The sequence below is a fragment of the Falco biarmicus genome, chromosome 7, assembly GCF_023638135.1.
Source record: "Falco biarmicus isolate bFalBia1 chromosome 7, bFalBia1.pri, whole genome shotgun sequence".
In the NCBI taxonomy this organism is placed as follows: domain Eukaryota; kingdom Metazoa; phylum Chordata; class Aves; order Falconiformes; family Falconidae; genus Falco; species Falco biarmicus.
In genome coordinates, this window is record NC_079294.1 from 19,826,392 (window position 1) to 19,850,657 (window position 24,266).

Here is a 24,266-nt window from a genome sequence, read left to right on the forward strand (position 1 = left end):
GAGCATTGCTGAGGGGAAGGGGTTGTTCACCTGTGTGGCAGTTGCAGCTTGGGTGCTCCGTTTGGCTTTTCAGTTCCAGTACTAGTTTGAGAATTAGTTCTAGTACTTCTCTATGTTGCAGGGATTCACTGCTTGAAGCTTGTTAGCCAGGAGCTTCTTTTCAGAGAATTTCTACACTTACAGGATCTGTAACCGGGGTTCCTCCTTGTTATTAGGGAATTTTAAATTTAATACATTTGAAACACACTCTTTTTTAATGGAGCTGTCTAAAGAAATGGTTCTATTCTGCGGCTTGTTCTGGAACTAAGAGTTATAAATGGATATATGATGTTTGTTGGAATAAGAAACATCATCACTGGTTACGGAGATTTACTAGATGCTTCATTTTCAGGGTTAAAGTTTATGTTATTTTTATTAGTTATATTAAACTTCCATTTATAAATGAAAATGCTGGAAAATATGTTTTAAAAGGTTGTAAAGAAAAGCTGTGTCCTTTCTGCTCTGTTTTACTTTGTTTACTATCTGATGTCTGAAAAATACATAGGACACAAGCTGGGAAACGGTGATCAAGTTTCAACCTAGACAGTGTCACAAAACTGATTGGAAGTTGTTTCTGTGTATGTTTTAAACCTTGATTTTATAAGTATCCCCTCAGCTTGTGACTTAGAATTCATGCCAATTTTTATTTTTCTAGTTGCAATTTTTAAATCCCTTTGTCTTAATACCTTACATTCTCAATAGTACAAGAAAGATCCTTAATACAAAGAAGTAATTCACTACTTCCCATCGGCAGGCAGATGTTTAGCCAGTTGCTGGAAAGCCAGGCTTCAGCATGCAGAAGTGTTGCTTGGGAAGACAAACACCACAACCACTAATCACCCTTCCTCCTCTCCTTGCGTGTTGATTACTGAGCACAGTATTATGGTATGGAATATCCCTTTGGTCAGTTTGGATCAGCAGCGCTGGCTGTGTCCCCTCCCAACTCTTTGCCCCCCCTCAGCCTACTCATTAGGGTGACTGGGGGCAGGGAAAGGCCTTGATGCAGTGCAAGCACTGTTCACCCATAGTTAAAACATTAGTATGTTATCAACGCTGTTTTACTCACAAATCCAAAACACAGCAAGATACTAGTTGCCATGAAGAAAGTCAACTCCATCCCAGCCAGAGCCAGTACACATACGAGTAATATTATAATTGTGATTTTTCCCTTTACATTTGGAAGAAATACAGACAAGACTCCTGTGTGTCTTGGTATATTCAAGATTGAACCAAAATGACTTTTTACAGAAGCAGGAACATTAGGTATGTACCAAGTACTGGTTACTGGTCACTGTCTCAGAGTTAAATATGACAAGACTCTTCGGTAATCATTTGCACTCATAATTGATAAGAATAGATTGGAGTAGAATGTGAAGTGTTCATTTGGTTGACTATAACTTTACAGCCCATCATTTGCTTTTAATTTAATGGCATAGCAGCCCAGCTTCCTGGTCAATATTCCATTTTTTAAAATCACAGTTCAAGATCTTTTAAAAAGCTTCATGTATGATGCTACGGATTTCCTTGAGAGAAAAATCCACAACAGCTTCTAGTTGCACTCTCTAGTCTTACCTTAGTGACCTTATATTACTTTTCTGATCTTCTCATTTCAATCTTCTTTTGGAGGAGTCTTTTTCTATTGCATTTGCCATTTTCATCAGCTTTCTACTGTCTGAGGATCTGTGACTCTCAGGACTAAAACAGCCTCTTCTAAGCCCATCTTGCCCCCTCAGGGCTTCATCTGAATCTCGGTTAACATGACTCTTCACCTGACCTCATTCTTCCTGATTAGTCTTTATTTCTGTTCATATCCAGATATTTTCTGGGTATTTAAAGGAACTGTCTTCTCATGGTGCCTAGATATTGGAAAGAAAAATATTGTGTGTATCTGCAGGAGAGAGAGATATGGTTTGTGGTGCTGGTCCTTAGTCCTTCATCAGTGGATGATTCTCTGAGAAAATCCTCTTAATACTCAGCAGTGTATTAAGTGTGTTTCTGTATGATCAGGAAAGAAAATAAGGTATGAGGACTTACTGAAAAAATCAAGAACAGAACAGAAGACCTGTTTATATGACTGTATAAACCTGGGATGTGCTTACATCTTGGCTACTGTGTTAACTTCTAAAGGGGATACGGTAGGGATCATAAGATTAAGCAGAGATTTGGAACAGCTTCCACACATAGAGAAATTAAATAGACTAGAACTTTTCACTTCAACCAAGAAACAACATATGGTGGCGGTACACAGAATGACTAGCATTAAAAAAAAGTTAGAGGCAATTATTCACTGTTTTTCACGGATCAGAAATTGTGACAGGAAAAAATTCAGACAGCAGGTTTAAAGTGAATAAAAGTACATACTTATTCAAGTGTAACAGAACTGAATATTTCATAATTGATGTAACATCATGTGGAAGACTGGAGTATAAATGATAGATATAAAAAAGGGAATTAGACTGATGGACCTACTATGGCTGTTAAAGCTGATGATCTGTGTGCAGCATCTAGGTCAGCAAAGCTCCTGAACTGAAGGTGGCAAGAGGCAGGAAGTGTGTACCTGGGAACAGATCATGCTCTGTGTCATATATTTATTCCCTAAGGCTTTGTTTCTTAACACCAGAAACATCATACTGAGTTGTGTGGACCTTTAGGCTGAGCTGGTATGGCAATTTTTATATACTTCTTTCAGGAATAATAGTTTCATAAATGGTGTAGCACATACAAACTTGAAACACTTTTCAATGGGGTCACTAATCAGTTGTCCTTCAAAGTAGAGTGGGCTTGCTTGATATGGCTGAATTTCAATTTGGAACTTTCAGTAGTGGGAGAACAAAAGCCTCTCAACGCAGGGGTTGTAATCATTTATTACAAGGGAGAAAATTTCCCTCCTCTAATCTGACTATTAAAAATTATTAAATGCTCCTCTGAAATGTTCTTTCTTCTGAAAATCAATTGTGAGCTGATGCCTGGACATGAGTCTTTTTGTAGGAGAGAATACATTTTGTCAAAGCTATAAATACTTGAAAGAATGCCTTACTTACAGAAGGCTTCTATAAAATTTGCGTACTTATTTGCACCATAGATTAGGATAGCAGGGGAAATGGATAATCTGCTACTGAAAGATTTTAATAGAACACCTAGCTTCAGTTGTAAAGGAAGCCTTTGCCGCCCATTTTAGGAATGATTCTGACACCGACATGCAGAAAGTTGCTACCCAGAGACATTTTCATGCTTTTATACAATGCTATTCACTGTATTAAATTCTAAATTGCTTTCTTAATAGAAAGAGTTGTCCTGCCATCACTTCTTATGGGGGACTCTTTTTAAAATTGCTTTTTTTTGAGCACTGTACAGCAGAAATACATACAGATGGTGGCTTAAGAGGGCAGAAGCATAGTTACCACATGATAATTCTTGTGGTGTTTTCACGTACATTTTCCTCACCTTCTTTCGCTGTAAGTTGAATTTTACCATGGATTCTTTACTTATGCTTTTCCCTTTTATCTGTGCTAACATATAAACATCATAAGAACCTAACCAGGATGTAGGTATATTTTCTATGGATGATGTCAGCCTTGAAGTTCAAAACTGACGTATCAAGGGTTCCAAAATTACCTCAAGTGATTTTCTGCAGACAGGTATTTTGAAGAAACAATTATACTACAACTGTAAATGCTTATACCCTTAATAATTCTGTTTAAGCTTTTTGCTTTTTCTTTAGCTACAGTATCTCTCTTCTTACCTCCAATTTAATGCCCTTCATTATATTCTAATAGAAATTTTTATTGTAATACAGTTCTATTTTCTGTTGGCTAGTTGGTTTCAGATAAGAGACTGTATCTCATCTATTAAGTGATATTTTTGGTTGGAAATACAGTGTTCCCATGAAATTTGTTATTGGTGTCGTTTTCAGACAGGTGATGCTCTGGAGCGTCATTTGACTGACATTATTGAATTACCTACTTAAAAATACACACTGAGAGACCTTTTTTCTCCCTCACCACCTCTTCAGTCAGTATGTTTCTTTCATTATCACAAGCATTCCGCACAATTAATGTGCTCTATAGTTCAGTACAGTATGTGGAAATGTCATAGAAAGTGTTCAGCTACACAGTAGATCATGGAGGGATTTTTAAATGTGGCAATGCAAAACTGGAATCTTTCTTCTCTATTGTAAGAAAACATATTCCATTTGTTCCTATGATTTAAAAAAAAAATATTGCTTATGAGGTGGTATTTTTTTTAGTCTACTGTGTTCCATTTTTCTAAAAAGCGCACTAGAAGACACAAATGTACTTCTAAAGTAAAATACTTTTAACGAGTCTTTCCTTTTTTCTGCTAAGATTAAAAGAACACTTTTCTAATAGAGCCTGGAAAGCCATTCAATATACAGGTTGCTTATAATCCAGAAAATACATTAATATGTAATTTTGTTTTCATATTCATATACAGATAAAGATAATACAAGGTAATGTGATTGAGGAGATATTTACCGCTGTAGTTGTGGGATGGCTGCACGATTCAGGCTGAGAAGCTGTGTGTGGTACCACGAGCAGCTGCTGTGTCTGTTTTGTGCCTGGAGCTGTAGCTGTACCCGTATTGTCTGTGTTTCCTTCAGGAAACTATGTATTGTGCCTACTCTGCCACATTTGCAATGCTCTGAAAATTAGAGAACAAGATTTGAATACATTTTAATTCCACCTATCATAACAGTTTCATACAGATTAGAACCTCATTTCCATCTAAACCTGCATGAATTTCAGGGGAAAATTAGAGGCTTTGGAAGTGTCATCCTGTTGTATTTCAGATTTCTATTGTAGGGTAGAAACCATTAAGAAAAATTCAAGAATGTATTTGAGTTTTCAATAATCTTGAAACATTAAAATTCTAAGATCAAACGGTTTTCACAGAATAAGCAACAAACCCCAGAAAATGCTTATCCTGAGTGGCAACCACCCAGCCCTCCCTGTCCACAGGTGGATTATCTTGGCTTTGTGTGTATAAGCAACTGCAAACTTTGCTTTCCACCAACCTACAATAAATGCCACTACCCCAAAACCCATCTAAAATTATTCGCAGAATCTCTACTTTCAAAACTGACGTTATTAAGTATAGTTACAATAAAGTATTTTGAGCTTATAAGAAAATTAATTGTACTGTGTTCAGACAGTATTCTTCAGGTACAGCTGGCTTTAAACTGCATTATGTCAGGACCTTTCAGCACTGAATCCCTTCTGAAAACAGGAATTTGCCAGGAAAATGCAAAGAAAAACAGTTGATACTTTTTTTTTTTAAAAAAAATTTTTATTAAGACATATACTACTTCCTGGCTTAAGAATGAACGCTGCCCACCATGGGCCTTGGGCAGATAGCTTTTCAAGGGCTGTTCTGCATGTGAGGGTATGAAGCAGCACACTTGACAGACAGATCCATATTTTTAACAGTATACTCTGTATTGTTCTTCAAAAGCTAACAACATAAAAATTACATCCTTAAGGAATTAATTTGTGACCAAAAGCGAAGTAAGAATTAAAGGTTCATCAAATAGATGGAGTTACCTGTGTGTACTTCATTGTTTGCTAATGCTAACATAGAAAGGTGTTAGTAATAGATGAATAGTAAAGATTTGGAGATCTCAGAACGATTTGGTAGTTTAAATTATAGTCTTTTGCATTTATACAGATAATTCAGTTTTATATTCTGAAATAATTTTGTGAAGTGTGTTTTTTAAGAAATCAAAGCAGAGGAAACTTTACCCCTTTTCACTAGCATCTCGGATGCAGTGAGAAGTATGCCTGCTTCTGCCTGTGTGGTTGAGCAGAATATTTTGAAGGTATTTATGTGAAACAAATTACCCCCAAGTTTTTCTAAACCTGGTAGAAAAAGACATTATTAGCTCAAGATTTTGCTCAGAAATCCCAGTAATAGCAGTGAATTCTATGTTTAGGCGTTGTTTGGGTGGGTTTTTTTTTTCCTTCTGTCTTCCTTCAGGAGTTCCTCTTATCCTGCCTTCTCCTGCATATACTTCAGACTCCAGCCAGCTCTGTAGCCATTGCATTCTCAAGTTTTTAAATCTCTTTAGCCAATTTATTGCTTGTGCTAAAGAAAAGGGTTTGATTAAGACTGGTGTGGAGCTTGTGAATGCTTACCATGCTCAAGAGCTCTTAATATAGGATAAAATTGTCTTTGGCTCAAAACCTTCTTTTCTAGTCACTAGTATTTATTGTCTTTGATTTGTTACTATTATTTTCATTGTGTAAAAGAGGGAACAAACATTATGCAAACTGTGCAATGACTGCAGCAGGTATAGATATACACAAGCTATTTTTATAATACTGATAGTATTCTTACATTATTGATAGTAACCTTCTTAGGAAGGTTTTGTCAGAGCTTTTGGTTTCATTCTCACCATGGCTGCACTGTTACCAGTATCCAGTATTTTCATTAGCTCATCAGCTTGGATATTTCTGCATAGCTTAATACACTGACATATTGTGAAGGGATAGAAGTAATCTGTGGCACAGCTAGCAAGCTAGTGGTGCTTAAAAATGCTTTTTTCTTTTTGTCTAATGCAGCAATTACTTCTTTTAAATTTTGTTTCAGTGGGATCTTAGCTGAAGGTTGCAATCACTTTCATTTCCCAACAAAGAACCAATCTGTGGTTCCATTTTTAAAGAGATCTTATTACTCTCTAACTTCAGATCAATTAGAACTGTTTCTGTCCAAAACTTTATTTTCTGTGGAAAGAGGCTGAGAGCTGCCCACCCTTATTGGTTGAGAGTTCCTTAATTTATCAGAGGGATCTTTATTTATCACATCTTTTCTTCAGTCTCTCCCTCAATGTTCCTTTTCATTTGAGGTAGTGGTGTATATATGTATATACAGGACCTTCTCAAGCCCATGAATTTTTGGTGCTACTTTGGCATATGAAGTGGTGGGGATTTTGTACCATTTCTGTTCTTCTGCGCAAAGCAGGACACTAGCTAAATATTTTTAACAGTTTAGTTTGCCAGATTATTTGTTGCCCTAATAGCAAGCCTTTGTGTCACCCTGTGCAGTGTAACCTGTTCGGGTGGTTTACAGAAACCCTATGTTGGAATCGTCATTGGAGAAGCAAGAAGAGATCACTGAAACTTCAGTAATCTTTAATCAAAACTGTTCAGGCACTTGGGGCAAGTTTTGAAACTAAGTATATCCACAAAGAAGGCATCCATAGTTTCTACAACTACAGTGTCACGAAGCAACATGTGTTTCTTAAGACACATGACTATTGAGTAATGGGGAAGGTGAGACCACTGACAGCTTTATGACGAGGAGGTTTGTATACTATGACTGCTTCCAGAAGTGATGTCCCTTCCTTCAGCAAAGTGGGACTCTCCATGCTGGTACATGTCCTTTCTATCTCAGCAAAAGCTGCTCTTGAGGAAAGACTATCAGAAAATCTTTTGACGTTCTGTTATTCTGGAGCAGGAGCGAATGACCAAATCATACATTCATAAATATCCACCCTATTTAGAATTTAAAGCTGCTCCTGTTGCTGCTTCTTTTTAAAACACATGGAAGAAAATACTAGACGAAGTTATTGATCATTAGCCTGGTGGTGTTTCTGTGTTCAGCTCAGCAGCAGGTCCGCCTCTTTTCCTTCTTTTTGGGGTGCTCTTGTAATAATCTAATAGGAGAAAATAAGCCACCTCCTGCAGTAGCAAGCTACAGGAGGAAAATCTCACAATCACTGGAGGAGAAAATGATTGTACTGTATGTTCCTCAGCCTTGAAAAAAGGAAGATGAAGGTTGAAGGGTTTTTGTCCTGCTTGGGGGGAGAGACTGATCTTGGGGAAAGTGCTAAAAGTGAGTCACGCTGACCAGAATCTTATAACCAAGAGCCTTTCTAAACACTCAGTTTCACAGCTATAGTTCATGTTTTCAAGTAGCAGGAAATAAAACTTTATCTAACCAGTACTGTTGATTAATTTGTGAAAGGAAAGGTATGTCATGGAATTAGGCAAAATTTTGGTTTATGACTGCTATTAATATAAACGTCTAATAGTTGTTTGTGAGTGTGTTCAGTGCTGCTTGTGATGGAGAAGTACTGAATGGATAACTTAAGTGATAAATTTACTATGCCAGTGTGATCAAGTGGGCATCAAAATACTGAGCACACAAGCAAGCCCTAAGTCCATGAGGAAAAGGAAAGCAGATGAGCTAAGCAGTAGATGTTTTGTATTTGGCCAGTAAGAATGAGTGAAATGTTGAATATGAAATTAAACTGGAAAACAAAGAAACAATTTTTGATTTCATGTCAAAGTATTCATAAAAACTTTCAGTGAGGAAATTTGATAAAATTTTATGATGCACAACTTTTTAAACTTTAATTGAATTACATGTTTTGGTGAAAAAGTTTCACTGGAAAATTATGAAATAGCTCTTAACCAAGTTTTATATGAAAGATCTCAAACTGGTATAAATGAGTCATATTTGCGACTAACAACTATTCATTTAAATCATTCTCATGGAACAGTTAGCACACTGTTTCTAATTACATGGTTATGCAGCATATTTTATACATTTTATATTTAAATGATATAGTTTATATAAATTTCATATCATCTTGTTAATAGCTTTTTGACAAATAAGGACAAGCAAATACTCTGTACTCTGAGCTGGCTGGTTGTAACGTAGATGTCTGTAGCACAGTGCTGAGTAAAAGCCAACATGCTTTCCCTGTCAGCATGGTTTATTAGTTGTGGCGCAGTGCCACTCTAACTGTGGTACAGAGTTGGCTGTGATCTGATGTAGGATGCTGGTATAGCTCTCTGAAAATAACAGATAGACAGACCCAAGGTTTTTTTTCTTCATCTCCTAAGTTTCACAGTTCAGTTGTTAATAAAAGCTCTGACAATTCTACCAGAAGAGGTAATAAACATTTTAAAAAACAAGTAGCAAGCTTGCATTGTAATGTGTCATTCAAGTACCTGTCACTAGCAGTTGTTCAGATTTAGGGTTATTATTTTAACTTAGAAGACTGCTAGCACTTTATCCTTGCTTTAAAGTAATTTAGTGCAAAGCTGTGTCATAGACTGAGTTGCTCTTAAAACAGACCTGTCCAATAATGTGCAAGCTTCCTAAAGTATGTATATATTATAGCTACTTACTTACTCAGCTAGTTTTAGAAGGGGGAAAGATGGGGGAATTGAGTATGTTAGAAAACCTTTATTCTGTGTTTGTGCTTATGTATGTATCTCTGCAGTTCTGAGGATAAAATTGAGCTGGAGCAGGAGCAGGAGGGTCCATAAAGCTACAATACTGTATCCAGCTATAGAAATGGAAGGTGGCAAGTCACAGATAATTTTTTCTGGGATGGAAAATTGCTAAGTACACTCTTGACTGCAATAAGTCGTACACTATGACTGCAATAAGTCAATAAGTACTAGGGGGAGAATCTCAAAGTTCACAGCTGGAAATTATTTTGGAGCAGGGCAATTGCAGCCAAGACCAAAAAGGTGGGAAGCATTTGATGCTTTGCTTGTATTTCTCCCATCATCTCTCTTCTGCAAAGAATACCTCTCAGCTACATGATGTTTGCCTGTTAACAGACCTCTTGCCAGTTCCCTATGGGCCAGGTACAGGCCGTAAATAACTGGAGTCTGTGTCCTTCAGCTTTGATGCATACTATATCTTTGCCCTACTTCTGATGTTTGTGACCTGTTTAATCTTTGACCTTTCTGTTAAGTTAGTCAGCAAAACCCACCAGTTAGTCCTTAACTTATATTATGTATGTGCCTAAGTTTTAAAACCAACAATTTTTTTAAAGCAAAAATAAGCACCTTCCAACCAACCATATATACTGCCTTTTTTTTCACAGAACAATCGATCGTAATATTATAGTATCAACACTATCTGTGTATTATTTGGTTTCTTCATGTTTTTGTTTTCATACACAGTTCATTTTACCAATCAAAGTTTAATTGAAAGTATTTGCTTTAAATGTAAAATCAACTTGAAATTTAAAACTCCACTTGCAGAGTTTATGTCTTAATTGCATACCTGGCAGAATTGGAATCACTGTGCACGGTAAAGAATTGGCCGCTATGGAGTAAAGATCAGCTGAACTATGTTAATTAATAGATGTGACAGAAAGATAACCTTGGAATGAACATTTTTAGGTATCGAGTACTCAGCTTTGACTTTCTTTCATTTGTAAAAGGCTTCTGCCACATTTTATTCGTTACAGATGGTTCTGAATTCAGTACAAGTGGGTTTTGGACAGATTATTCTATAAGGCAGTCTTACAAAGGTGAAACAAATTCTGAGAATATACTTCTACTGAACATTTACTTTTCCTTAATTAAGGTGAAAGAAGATACTCTGTTCTTCATACTAAACAGTCTATAATCTAAGCTTCAGAGCATCAGAAGTCTTTTTTAAAAAGCCATTTGCTGTAATTATTGTCTGATTTATGAAGACAACTAAATGTGCACTGGTAATCATGTTTCTCAGCTTTGAAGAGCACTACTGAATTTAGAGAAGCATGCCTTCTTAGCAGCTTAAGGTATGGAGGCACTGCAGCTATGAAATGTATCTTGACACTTATCTAGGGTAGCATTATGCATCAATGAGCATTTAAAGTCAGGTGATATGGCTGGAGGAAACAGGAGCTAAAGCATTGACTGCTGTTGTGGAGGGATAACACCACTATTTGTTCTGATATGCTTTAGGTGAAAATACAGCTGACAATACAGTTCATGTTAAAATAACCTAATAAAATCTACCTGTGGTATTCTAATGCGGGCAGGGGGATATCTTATAAGATACAAAATCTGGAGTTTTCATTTGTAAATGGTGTTTGATTCACCTGCTTTCTAGATCAACCTTTTAGGTTTTAAATGAGGAGATGGTCCTATTAGTTTAATTTTGTTTGATGTGATGGTTAAGTACTGAGTCACCTTCTCAGGGCAGGCCTTTCATTTTTTCATTGCTTGACCTGATGCTACCCACCTACCTGTAAGCTCTTTGATCACAGATGCAAATCCAAAATAGAAGAAAACCTTGTAAAGCAATTAAATTGTTATATAGCATAATGTGATTTTGCAGTTTTACCAGAGGTTAAGGTCTTAAAAGGTATTCTACTGACATAATCTACAATGGTTTCTTTATCAGTTCTTTAAATGTTTTCTCTTAATGTAATGCTGCAGTTCATCTCAGTTCCTAAATTTAGGTACTACTGAAACTCGTTGCAGTACAGATTTGGATTATTTCTGTGCTCTTGTAACTAGCTTTTTGTAGTTACTACTGTTACTCTCTAAAGGATGAGGGTGTTTAGTGCTAGTTCTTGAAGGAAAAGGCAGGTTATGTAATAACAATTGCTTGTTTGGAGTAAAATTGTAAAATGTGATTTGGCAAGAAAATGGCAGTTTCTTACAGTGGTTTATTTCTAAAGACCAAGTATCTCTGTACACAAACCTTATATATGTTTTTGGATACCTGTGTCTGTGAGGGTCATGCATATGCTGCACTGTCCTCAATACCTGTTTGCAGGTAGAGTTGTCCTTATAACCATCTTTGATTTCCTTTCTGCATCATGGCTCAGGAAGTACTGCGTGAAGTATTAACAATGTTGGTGTTGGTTATGTTAGTAATCTCTCTATCGATAGTCAGGTATTTAGCCTTATAATTAATATAAGGTGGTTCTAGGGGTACAGTGTAAGTAAAATCTATGGTGCTTAATCTTTTCCAATGTGGATCTATGATCACAGTTAACATATGGGCTATTTCACATGCATGGAAACACATCTATGCTGTCTGTGGTGTTTTCCAGTAGGATTGCTGGTTAAGCGTTTTTCAAGACTGTTTTCCAGGTACATAAAATTGATTGTTAGTGAGAAAAGAGAGACCAACATAGGCATGCTTAATGCTTGAAAATGGGAAGTCTCTACTGCTGTTAATTTATTTTTTTTAAACCTGTGTGGAGTTACCATTTCCAAATACATTGTTATGTGGCAGAGATTTCTAAAAGCATAGGCTGCTTTGAAAGAGGTACTTTCCTGGGACTTTTGTGTTCTTTTATCTAGTCAAATTAACCAAGGCTCACTAACAGAATATTCATGACAACGCTTAAGAAAATTACTTATTTTGCAGAAATATAAACTTCAGGATTCACCTTAATCTATTTTCTACTCACCTGTGCTGGAGCAGGAACTGAGGAAGCGATCAAATCTCTTTTTGATTTTTTTCAAAATTCAAATGTTTTTCAGTTTGGGAATTAATGGTTAGAGGCACATTGAAGTTAGCAGGGATGTTACGGTCACGGTCAGTCAGCCAAAGGAATATGATAGTGAGTGCTGTGTATATGTGCTCAGTAACACTTGTGCAGTGAAACCTTAAAAAAAAAATTAAAAATCTTCAGTTACTGTGAGGTGTGTTACTCTTTCCAAATATCATATTTGTAGGGGGACCAGTAATAACGAAGAAGAGAAAGACTTGGGCAAAATGGAACTGGAAGGGATTGCTCTATCTAAGAGAATATCATACAAAATAGATGGCTGGACAACATAGCTGATGATGGCTTACAACGTAACTTAAAGCTGCCAGTAAGGAGAAGTTAATGGTTACATTTTGCCAATGGATTATGTTTGTGCAAGGTATTTAGAAATTAGAAGTCATACATTTTTTTTAGGATCTGAATGAAACAAAATGCACAAATTTGCATTTCATCAAAGACCTCTTAAATTGTCTTAAGATCCGCATGTGCCCTACCTATAATGTTTCTGAATATAGAGAGAGTCCAGTTGTAACGAGTTGTGGCATGAATAGCAGAGACAATACATCAGTAGTTTTTAAATTCATCTAGAAACATTTTGTTGACATTTAAATGATCAGATATAAAGAAAAAAGGGAATTACAAAAATTACAAAAATGAGTGCTGAAAAACCCTTATAGCCAATAATATATGAAAAACTTAAGTAATGTTTTTTGATAACTTGAGTTTGAACCTTACAGAAGTATTTTGCAAGCAGCAGCAAAGTATGGATGATGGCTTCAAAATAACTAAATTATCTGGAATGGAGATAACTGTGTGAGACATGCAATAAAAGCAGCATTGACAATTCAGCATTGTCAGTAATGCTATTTGTCTCTAGAAAGTTCCTCCTAGCTATGAAGAGGGATGGATCAAATATGGAGTTGTTTAATTCATATGACTCCATTCTCTGCCTGAACAGATTGTATTTTAATTTTTTTTTAAATTCCCCAACTCATAGCATACACTAAAAAACCCCAGTGGAGTCAGGTCACTATTATAAACACAATTTAGTTTTCCCATTTAGGCCACACATGGCAATATATGTATATATATGCAAACACACTAATGTATTAAGGAAAAAGAAAAACAACAGCAAATTCTGCCTCTGAATTTAGCTGGAGGAATACAGACATAACAACACTGCCATTAATCATGTAGTGGATCGTATTTGTACTTTCTCTCTGGAATGGGTGGAGAAAAATAGAGCTTTGGGAAGGTGAAATACTGTGTGGACTAGTGTGGTAGCGTTTCTGGGTGCAGCTTGTCTCTGAACTCCACTATCATTCTTGTGATTTCAGAATTGTAGGATTATTTTTTTAACAAGTTATTTAAAGCTTCTGACTGTCTTTCATAAGCTCTGTGATTTAAATTATAAAGAAAAAAATTTAATCTAGAATGTGGAAGAACAGACCATTTTCACATATTCTTCACATTTTATTCTTCCTGAGTTTGAGTCATCCTGCTCTTGCCTTTAGTCCTTTACTGGTATTTTTCAGAATTAAGAGATTTTCTGGTGCCTTTTTGCCTGATTGTTGGAAGTACTCTGATTGCTCTTTTCCACCTGTTGTCTGCAATTCATTCCAGCTTATTCTGCAACTTCAGGGATCCCTGTATTTCCATTATTCCATTTTCTGCTTTACATATCTCAGCCAAACTTCCTCTCTTCTTGAAATAAACATTTAATATTTATTAGCCTTGGCATAAGCATGTACATGGACTTTGTGTGTCTAAGCATGCTTCAGAGAGTTGTGGTCAGTATCACAGACTCTAGCTGGAGGCCTGTAGCTAGTGGTGTTCCCCTGGGGTCAGTGCTGGGTCCAGTCCTGTTCAACTCACTCATCAGTGACTGGGCATGTGAAGGCACGGAGTCTACCCTCAGCCAGTTTGCTGATGGCACCAACCCGGGAGGAGCGGCCGATACCCCAGCAGGCTGCGCTGCCATCCAGCCAGAGCTGGGCAGGCTGGAGAGCTGGGCAGAGAGGGACCTCACCAAGTTCAGCAAAGGCCAGTGCAGGGTCCTGCACCTGGGGAGGAACAACCCCCCACACCAGTACAGGCTGGGGGTGACCTGCTGGGAGGCAGCTCTGCGGAGAAGGACCTGGGAGTTCGGGTGGGCAGCAAGATGCCCACGAGCCAGCAGTGTGCCCTGTGGCCAAGATGGCCAGTGGGACCCTGGGGGGCATTAGGGGCAGCGTGGCCAGCAGGTTGAGGGAGGTGATCCTGCCCCGCTGCTCTGCTCTGGGGAGGCCACATCTGGAGTGCTGGGCCCAGTGCTGGGCTCCCCAGTTCAAGAGAGACAGGGAGCTACTGGGGATGGTCCAGCAGCGGGCTATGAAGACGATGAGGGGAGTGAAGCATCTCCCTGATGAGGGAAGGCTGAGGGAGCTGGGCCTGTGTGGCCTGGAGAAGAGAAAACAGAGGGGATCTTATCAGTTGCTACAAATAGCTTAAGGATGAGTGCCAAGAGGACGGGGCCAAGCTCTTTCCAGTGGTGCCCAGCAACAGGACAAGGGGCAACAGGCACAAACTGCCACACAGGAACTTCCATCTGAATGTGAGAAAAACTTCTTTCCTTTGAGGGTGACAGAGCACTGGGACAGGCTGCCCAGAGAGGCTGTGGGGTCTCCTGCTCTGGAGACATTCAGAACCTGCCTGGACACAATCCTGTGCAACCTGCTCTAGGTGAACCTGCTTTAGCGCAGGGGGTTGGACTAGATTATCTCCAGAGGTCCCTTCCAACCCTGACCAGTCTGTGATTCATAAGCATGTGTACATGCTTGGGCATCTAAGAAATGGAAGGGAAAATATGCAATAAAATTATTGGGAAGAAAGTTATGGTATTATTGTGGGATATGAGAAGCATGTACATGGCAAAAAAACTGAAGAGTTCATGGTGGAGGGCCATATTTTTTTATATCCATTTTTGTGTGGGATACTAAAAGTTTGTGGGGGTGATGACCAGGGTTAATCTATAAGCAAATAAGCCTTCCTGTTTCTACTAGTTGTGGGTCAATTTATTCTCCTAGGAGGAATCTTCTTTTTCTTAACATTTGATTCAGATGGTCTTTTACATTTGGGTAGAAGCAAATAGATCTCAACTGAAATTATAGGACTGTCAGCAAAAATAGCTTTATCCGCCTGTATAGGTTTCTACAAGCTGTTACTGTAATTTACCAGTGGAATCTTTCATTTCCAGGCAGATCATTGCAATCCTTACGATACTGTCTAAATTCCTTAATTTTTCAGTGCCTTCTGAGATAGGCAAAAGGTCACTCTCAGGCACCCAAAGATTTTGCTTTTAGGTAGGGCAAGGATTTTGTGACAGGCAATTGCTAGCAATATATATGCAAATGCTCTGTATCTCTCCTATATACAAGGTATGTACTTGCTGGAAAAAATGCAAATATGTACTTTGCCTTACCACAGTATTTCCTGTAGGACAAACTAAACCCAAAATTTATTACTGTCTTGGCCCTTACTATAAATACTTCTGTTCGTACAGTGTTTTAAAGTTCTCAGTCTACCAACTAAATCCCAACATGGATCTTAAATATATATTTCTGTGTCTAAATGGTGAGAATTTGAATGTTTTCATGGTAATTATTTTTGTCTGCTTCTGCATATTTTTTCTCTCAGGAAATTTCAAATCTTGCTCATGTTGTTTAATGAGCTGGCTGGTCAAGCATCTGATGCCCCGGTGGGAACGTTCAAAGTCACTGAACACATTTTTACTTAAATGCTGCTGACATTTCTGTCTGTTTGATTTAATGTACATTTTCCATAGTTAGATTACCAATCAGATGGAGCATAGTACAATCATTCCTCTGTGCTGTAAACACGCGCGCATCCGGCACAGAAGTGAGCTTTTTGCTGTTGGTCCACATGGCAAGACTGTTTTCAGATTCTGCTGGCATTCGGGAAGACTTTAAAAGTCAGTTTAAATTAGAAATAAAATTTTGAATCTCTAATGAAAATTCTAAGTACAGAATTAGTCTGTGGTATTTTATTATCAGCCCGTTTCAGGTGCAGAGCCTCTCTGTTTTGTTGTAACCTGGTAGAACTAGGCTATTACAAACCATGAAGTATTTGGTGTAGGGTTCTGCATGCTACATTGTCTGACACAGTCAAATGCTAAAGGCCTCAACATTTTGAATTTATAAATATCCATATTTATATTTAATTTCTTTCTGTTCAGAGATCTTAAAATGTTTGCCATCTGCATGCTTTCTACCCTTGCTGTGAATCATGTAAGTATTAATGATAGGGCTTTTGACTAATTATTAATGAATTTTTTCTGTGAAAATCAAAACTCTAAATAGTTTTTGCTTCTCATGGAAGTTCAGCATTCTTCCTACTTTTGCCCAGAAGGCACCTCTTTTCATGCTAAAGGTAAAAAAGATAACAACATTGCACCACTGAAAAGTCCATGTATTTCAGATGTCCTCTTCATCCATTTTGGTTCTTTTGGGGGCCAGTGCCTGCAAGCCCAAAATTTCTTGGGGATCTTGTCTTCCCTGCCCTCCTTCTGTCTTTATCAGGCAACAAGTAAACTGATAAACATTTTCAAGAGGAGGCAGTTTATAGGATCTGTCTTTTGGCTGGCAGCAATTATACCCCAAACTGTCATATATAGGTCTGTCTCGTGCACTGAGTTAAACCAAAGATACGTCCCAGAAAACTACACTAAGCCCCGAACTGATGTGGATTTTGATGCTATACAGAGGTGTCTTTTAAGTTGATATACATATGTCATAACAGTTCCAATTTTCCTGCAAAAAATTGAGTAAGTCGTTCTGCTGAAAGAGGAGAGTGGCTCCTGGTCATGTGATTGCCAAATGATCCACATACAACCTCGTCCCTAGTTTCTGACATATGCTGAGGATAAAGATCCTTTTTACCTTCTTTCCCAATAACAGATTGTTGAGGTAGCAGTATTTTCCTACTGAAGGTGCCTGAAAAATTAGCTTCTCCTAATTTATTCTTGCTTTTCCTGTAGTAAAGTAAAAAAACCCAAACAACAAACCAAACAACTTTGCAGACTGAAAGAGAAAAATACCATTATATGGTGAGGCAGAGGGAGAATCCTGTAATTTTGACATCTTAATCTCAGAGCTGTTCATGAGACATGAACGAACAGAGGGCATGTCAGCAATCATTTTATTTCTGTGAGGTTTTTGAGTATAGCATGTTGAAGTTAGCCTAAGATTACCAGGGGGTAGGTAAGTTTTCAAGGATCTAATTATTGACTCTATTAAAAAAAAAACCCAACCCAACAAAAAGAAACAAAACAAAACCCATGGGCTGGATCTTTTATCACTTAATTCTACACCTTAAAGTAAGTACAACTGCTGTCAGGAAGCACTTTGCAAGCTGGTTTGCACAATTCATTGCTGGCGTGCAGCCAGTGATCAGAGCTGTAGCCCAGCTTGCTAGCTGCCAGTGTTCTGTTGTGTAGGAAGGGAGCCCAAAATAGCATGCCTTCTTACTACCTCCCTTCAGGGTGCTTTAACGATTTTGCAAAGGTCAGTAGAAACAAGTATCAATTAAAGTAGCTTTGTGTCTGCCTTTAATGTATGCTCTTTACAGGCAGTGGAGAACAAAGTTGCTTTGAATGTAATTCTGCCACCTCTTTCCTAGGAATACTCTGTGAAGTTTTGGCTGTCTGTGAGCATCCAAGGCAAGGTGATTTGCTGATGTCTCACAGGTCGACATTAAGCTAGCCCAGCTGAGTAGGCTAAAAATGCTGTCTTGGTCAGTTGGCTCCAGCAGGAGTCGTATCATCACGTGTATTCATTTAGTAGCCTGCGATAAAATGAACATGCCCTTAGAACTGGAAATATCCTGTCTGGCTTCCAGTCATTTGATCTGCTCACAAGCACAGTCTCTCTTGAATATTCTGCTTGGTTTATACATCAGTCAAAAGATAAAATATCCTGATGGTAGATAATGAACATATTTATGAGATGGATCTGGGAAAAAAAAAGTCGAGCAGAGGATTTTGAATTTTGCTTTCATTTAAAGATGAAGCAGAGTTTCACTGGGAGGTTTAGTGACAACTTGATATAATTTAGACAGTGATCTATCTGAAGAAACATTAATGTTAATTAAAGTGGTATTGGAGAACTTCAGCAGATGACAGCAGCCAAGCTGGCTACAAGATATTTTTAGAAAATTGACTTCATTGCATTCAGTGTGACTCATTTATTAAAGTAACAGATGAATCAATAGCTCAGCTTCTTATGACAGTCACTGAATGTGGAACTGTATATAAAGACTGTGTTCATATCTTTGGTTAGAATACAAGTTATAAAAGCCAATCTATATTGATTCAGTCCAAGTGCACAAGTGTCTTGGACATGATGTAGTTGTGCACTAATAATCCAATGAGTCCATTGGCACATGCACGTATACAGGGGCACAAGGGAAATCCAGTCAGAAGTCCAAACTAACTGTATGGAAAATAACACTGTGATAGTTTTAACCTTATATCCAGAATAAATGTTTAAAAATGAGAAATTAAGTTTCTGTTTTAGATAGGGTATTGAAACACAGCAAACAGCTCATAAAAGGATAACATTAAAATAATGGATAGTTTGTTGTTTTAACAGAGCTGTAATTTATTTATTTTTAAGTTTTGCATTCTTGAGTTCTCTTCCCATTTGGGTTGTGGTTCATTGACTCTTGCCTCCTTTTGAGCACAGTTCTTCCTAGTTTTTTAACTTTCCTTAACCTGGATGAATTTCAGGTTTTCCCTCCTCAATGATACTCTGCTTTAATTTGTGAAGTAGTAAAGCTTCCATCTGTTCCAATACAACCGTATTGGCCTCACTTCAGTTTATTTCCTCTATTTTGCTGATTTCTTAGGTTGCTATAGAAACCTTGCTTTCCACATTCTCCGAAACATTTTTGTGAACTTCCTGCGAACCCAGTCTATGCATTATATGCCAACCTGAGATGCACTTTTTTCCAAGAAGTTTCCTAAAAAAGATGCAAAGTTTCTATTCTTTCACAAACTCCTGTGCAAATTGTTATATAAGATTTATTATTTTCTAATTAGTTTTATGGATCTATATCCTGTCTTTTCTGATTATCTCCTCAAAGACCTTCACCAGTTTAGCCCAATATAAGGTGTGGTTCTTTGTTTTTATTGTGTCAGCTCGGATTTCTACATCTAGGAATAATTTCACTCCTCTTCTGCAAAGCTATTAGACACCTCAGTTCTCTGTATTACATGCAGGGTATGGCGCAGACCTGATGAGGCTGATGTTTACTGAAATTTGAATATAAATTGTGGAACCTTTCAGAGATTATCTGTTACGTATAGATGTGAAAAATTAAAGCTAACTAGTATTTAAAATAATTTCATTATTAAATAGTCTGGCTTGCTATAGTGTGAAAATACTGCAGTTTGGGAGAGACAGACGGTGCAATAGGTCTCTCTAGATGAAGTTTGTGACTGTCTTTTCAGCTTGCTGGCAATACCTGGCTGTATATTTACCTTTGCTCTTGGTTGGGTCTGTATTTGTTCTGAGACAAAATGTCATTTATATTGTAGGATGCTGTGTCTTTTGTTGTTCAACTAGAGAAAACTATAATAAAATCTGTAATAAAACTAAAAAATGAGAAAGATGAAGAGTGAATCTGCACAAAAATTGGGTCCCTGATGAATTCTGGCCTTTCTAACATGTTCTTTGCTGCATTATATTCTGGAGTACAAAGCCCACAGTACTTAATGTATACTCATGCTAGCTGGTGCCTTGCTTTTCTGATCACAGTGTAAAAAGCAGACTGTTTTTAAATTTTATCTGTATGTTATTGTTCACTACTCACAGGCTGCCAAATAGGCAGCTTAAAACCTTTTATCTCATAGATACATTATTATATAGTAAAACCAAAAAATCTGTTCCTCACATATACTTACGAAGACTTCAGGCTGTGTTAACTAGTTCCTCCCAGTGTGTGTGACGCCTTTAAACTTCTGTGAAACTCACACCCAAACTTTATACACAGTCAAATGTCTGTTATGTCCTCTATGGTACCAGAGTTAACTAGCAATCTGCTGTGGTGGATCTGTCTTCCAGGAGTTATAAGATGGAGTGAAACCTTAATGTTATGAAATGAAGGTAGTATTGACTTCCTTAGAAAACCTTCATTTCAGCTCCTAGGTATTTATAGAATTGTATACATGTGTCTGGTTCTATTTCAGTTTCAAATGTGTTGTTATATGTGTAGCCTGGATTTTCAAGCTAAAGGTTTTAGTCTGTGATTGAAAATGCATTAAGATTGGTATGGTGAGCTGGAGCTATAGGTGAGTGATTGTTTATTTAAACAGTAACATAACTTTCTCTTTAAAAAATGTGGAATTGTAACTGACGTTTTACTTTAAATGGTGCTACCATTTGGACGGCAACTTGGCAGATTCAGCGTATGTTAAACTCTTGACATAAAATTTTGCAGATGTATTTGCAGAAAATGATGCTAATTAATGGTTTAAGCAAGCCTGATGAGTTTACTGAGTCAATTATTTTGATTTTTAATTTTTTTTCCTGATGTATTCCAAGAAAGTGCTTAATAGCTGTGCCAAGGGTGGCCAGTAAAGAAGCCTGCCAGGTTTCCTGGCTGGTGGAGTGCTGGCAGCAGAGGCCCTGTTATCCATTTCTGCTAGAGGGTAGGAAGTCAATGAAGTTATTTTTTGGGTACTCCAGAGTGCGGACATGAATGGATCTGTAAGAACTGAATAAAAAATGTTTTCTTACAGATATCATTTCAATAGCAATAGTCATGTGCAGTGATAACATGCACTGAAGAAAGCAATCCTTCATCATGATGTTAAAACAAATTTTTGTAGCTGTCCCTGAAAACACTATTTGAACAAAGGTCAGGTATAGTGAAGAATAGAAGCTCATATTTGTACTTGCACTGGCAAAAAAAAGTTTCGATTCTCTTCAACTTTCAACTCCATTGATGATTAGTATCAATGCTGTAATCTCTGGACCCTGTCTCTACCTTGGAAATCATAGGTGATATTACATGGAGCAGTGGTGGCCTTCACACTTGACTTTTCCTATGCAGACTTAATCTTCTGTCTAAAGCCTTCAAACTCTTAATTGCTGAGAGTGACTTAAATGTAGAGATGTGGAAAGGAAGGACTTGTGAGGAAAATCTTACTGTATTTTCCATGTTACTCTCTCCTCCTCTTTTTAGGTTGAGAAAACGGTATGTATAATAATATCAAGATTTAATATAAGGAAATATATCTGCATAGAAATACTGAAAATTCCAATACTAGGGAAGATTATACAAATGCACATTTGATAGCTGTTTACTGCTTTACAATAAATAGTTTCTTACGTGATTTCCTTTTCTGTAGGACCCAGAAAATTACTAGTGTTGCTGTGCAGAGCCAGCAGGGAGGTCATTAGTGCAGTTATATTTTTAGGTCTGAATTGTCACTATCAATGATACTGCTTTATATATAGAGAAATAGTAAAATAAAAGAAGCCATGTCTGCACGTCTCTGGGGAAAATGTAATATTTACCACCATTTATACTACATGCTATTCATACGTCTTCAGTATGTGAACTGTTCTTTACCATAAATTTCTGCAGAATGTAGACAAGTTCAGTAAGTTCAATGTGGAACAAACCCCTCTGTTTTTCTATATCAATGCCAACTATTGTGCATAACCCACTTTTTATTACCAGTCATGAACTGCAGAAACTTTTCCAACATGGAAGCCATAAACTGTGTGGTTTGTGAGGTCTGTACCTGCACGTCTAATTAAAAAAAATATCAGTTTATAGAATTGAATTTGGATGCATTTAAGATTGTATAGCAGCTTAGCGAAACACTGAATACAAAGCACATAAGGCTTCAAGTGTTTACCCATATGACTTAGACAACAAACAAGAAATTGTAGAATATGATGACTGATGGCTGTTAATATAAAGAATAATATCCTGCTGATAGTAATTCTGCTTGGTTGACCTAATTCTTGTCTTTCAGACTATGAAGGACACCTTGTTTCTAATGTTTAATCACATTAAGTTTTTTCATTGGATAAAGAAATGAAAGGTTGTTTTTTTGCTGCTGTTGTGGGGCTTGGTGGCTTTTACCTCTACATTGGGAGGAATGTTTGTGTTGTGGAACAAGTCATGACACCATTTGCATGCTGTGTTTTGTATTACTGATTTTAAGAATATTTTTCTTCTGATTTTAGAGAATATTATTTTTCTCCTGATTTCAGGTTGGGTGGGACTATATCTGCATACAAGATAGTGCCAGACGAAATAGAAGAAATCAAGGTACAGTATTACTGCCTTTGAACACTGAATTTCTTTACTTGAAAAATTACAGAAATATTACATTAAAAAGCCATGTTATTTCTTGGTTTGAAGTGTATCATGGGGGAAAAAGTATCTAAAGTAAAATTATTAGATCCATATTTAGGCATCCAAAATAGAATTATTATTTTTACAAGTACAGATTATCTTCAGCTTAAGGTGACTTCAGTAGGGTTTGCTTGATGCCAAAAACTTGTGTAATTCAGCATATTTCTGTTTTGTTACCTGAAAAGAAATGCAGGACTAGTGTGTATATTGAGTTACATTTTCATAACAAAAGTAAATGTAAATGTAGTTCATTTTACTTTTGAGATCAGAAGCACATCCATGTTTTTTCAATATTATCTGTCTTAAGAAGGGGATCGTATGAAGTTACTGGTACTCAGAATCATTAAAAGCTCTGTGATTTTGGGACATGACAACAAAAAATACAGGTTTACTTCCAATGCAATGTGCATTACAACAAAATTCACTTTAGTGGAGTCCACTCATGGAAAGTACTTCAGCAATTTGTATGAATTTTGTTCTTCAGTGGAGTAAAAGATGGGTACTAGGTGGGAATTTGCCTAGATCTGGTAGCTTGGTCTATGTAGCTGGTTCTTTATGTGATTGGTAGTCATCAGTCTGATGTATTGCTTGCTCATTGTGATTACTTAACCTATTGTGCTGTTTCATACGCTCATTTTCAGCTGTGCAAAGGAGTCAAAAGTAGTTTAAAATCTAGTAAAGGGAACTGGTTGCATAATCATCTGATCTAGATAGGACTTCACAGTGTGTAAAGTTGTGAGGATTTATTCCTCCTCAATTAGCGTCAAACCCACTGTAAGCAAGTACAGTGACTGCCTGTATCTGTATCAGTCAAAGTTATTACACTGTCGTGATCAAAATTCTTTTCTCTCCTCTGAGTTTCATGTACACATCTGTCTTGAATTATCAAAAGGATCATGATTTCTTAGGGTAGGTCCAGTGTTTAGAGTTTGGTATTAGAAAGAAAGAAAAAATTTTCAAAACTCAGTAGTGTTATGTAGTGTTTTCACTTTCAGAGAACTGCACCAAAACTATAAAAACAAAAATGACAAAAACCCTAAACCATAATCTTTCTCCTTTAATATAAGAAATCCAGATTCGCTGACATTTTGCTGATGTTGAAGATGCAGAAAAAGAAGCAAATATTTCTGGTTTTGTTGTGTAAACTGAGTTCAGTGAACAAAGTAAGATGGAGTACTGGGAAATAAGAAATACTTTTATTTTTAGGCACTTATGGTATTAGGCAAGACCAGTAGTCAGAGGAATGTGTTTTCCCCTCCACCTGTGAAGAAGGCCTATTCTGATTTTTCAGCTCTTTCTTAATCAGCTGATGTTAAAATGCCCGAGATCCTAGGAAACAGCAAGGGGTGGGTTGGTTACTCATTGATCTAAGTTGTGCCAGCTTCTAAGAGAGGAGGGAGGATTGTATTGTTCGAAGTCAGAACTATTTGAAGTGTTTGGAAAAAATCGCCTCCTTTACTTGTTTCTGGTAGTTGTCTTGTCTTGTTCAGGTAATGGGCTTTTTGTGGTTGTGACTGAAGTCAGCCCACCTCTCACA

At 37.2% G+C, this 24,266-nt stretch overlaps 1 protein-coding gene across 9 annotated transcripts in view; it reads left to right on the top strand.

Moving 5' to 3' along the window:
- The window catches only part of GPHN (gephyrin), a 296,958-nt gene that overhangs the window by 101,898 nt on the left and 170,794 nt on the right, over positions 1–24,266 (top strand). For all 9 annotated transcript variants that reach the window (XM_056345747.1, XM_056345749.1, XM_056345748.1 and 6 more), the window contains one exon: positions 22,585–22,642. In XM_056345747.1, coding sequence (XP_056201722.1) covers positions 22,585–22,642 — 58 coding nt within the window. The remainder of the gene's footprint in view (positions 1–22,584; positions 22,643–24,266) is intronic.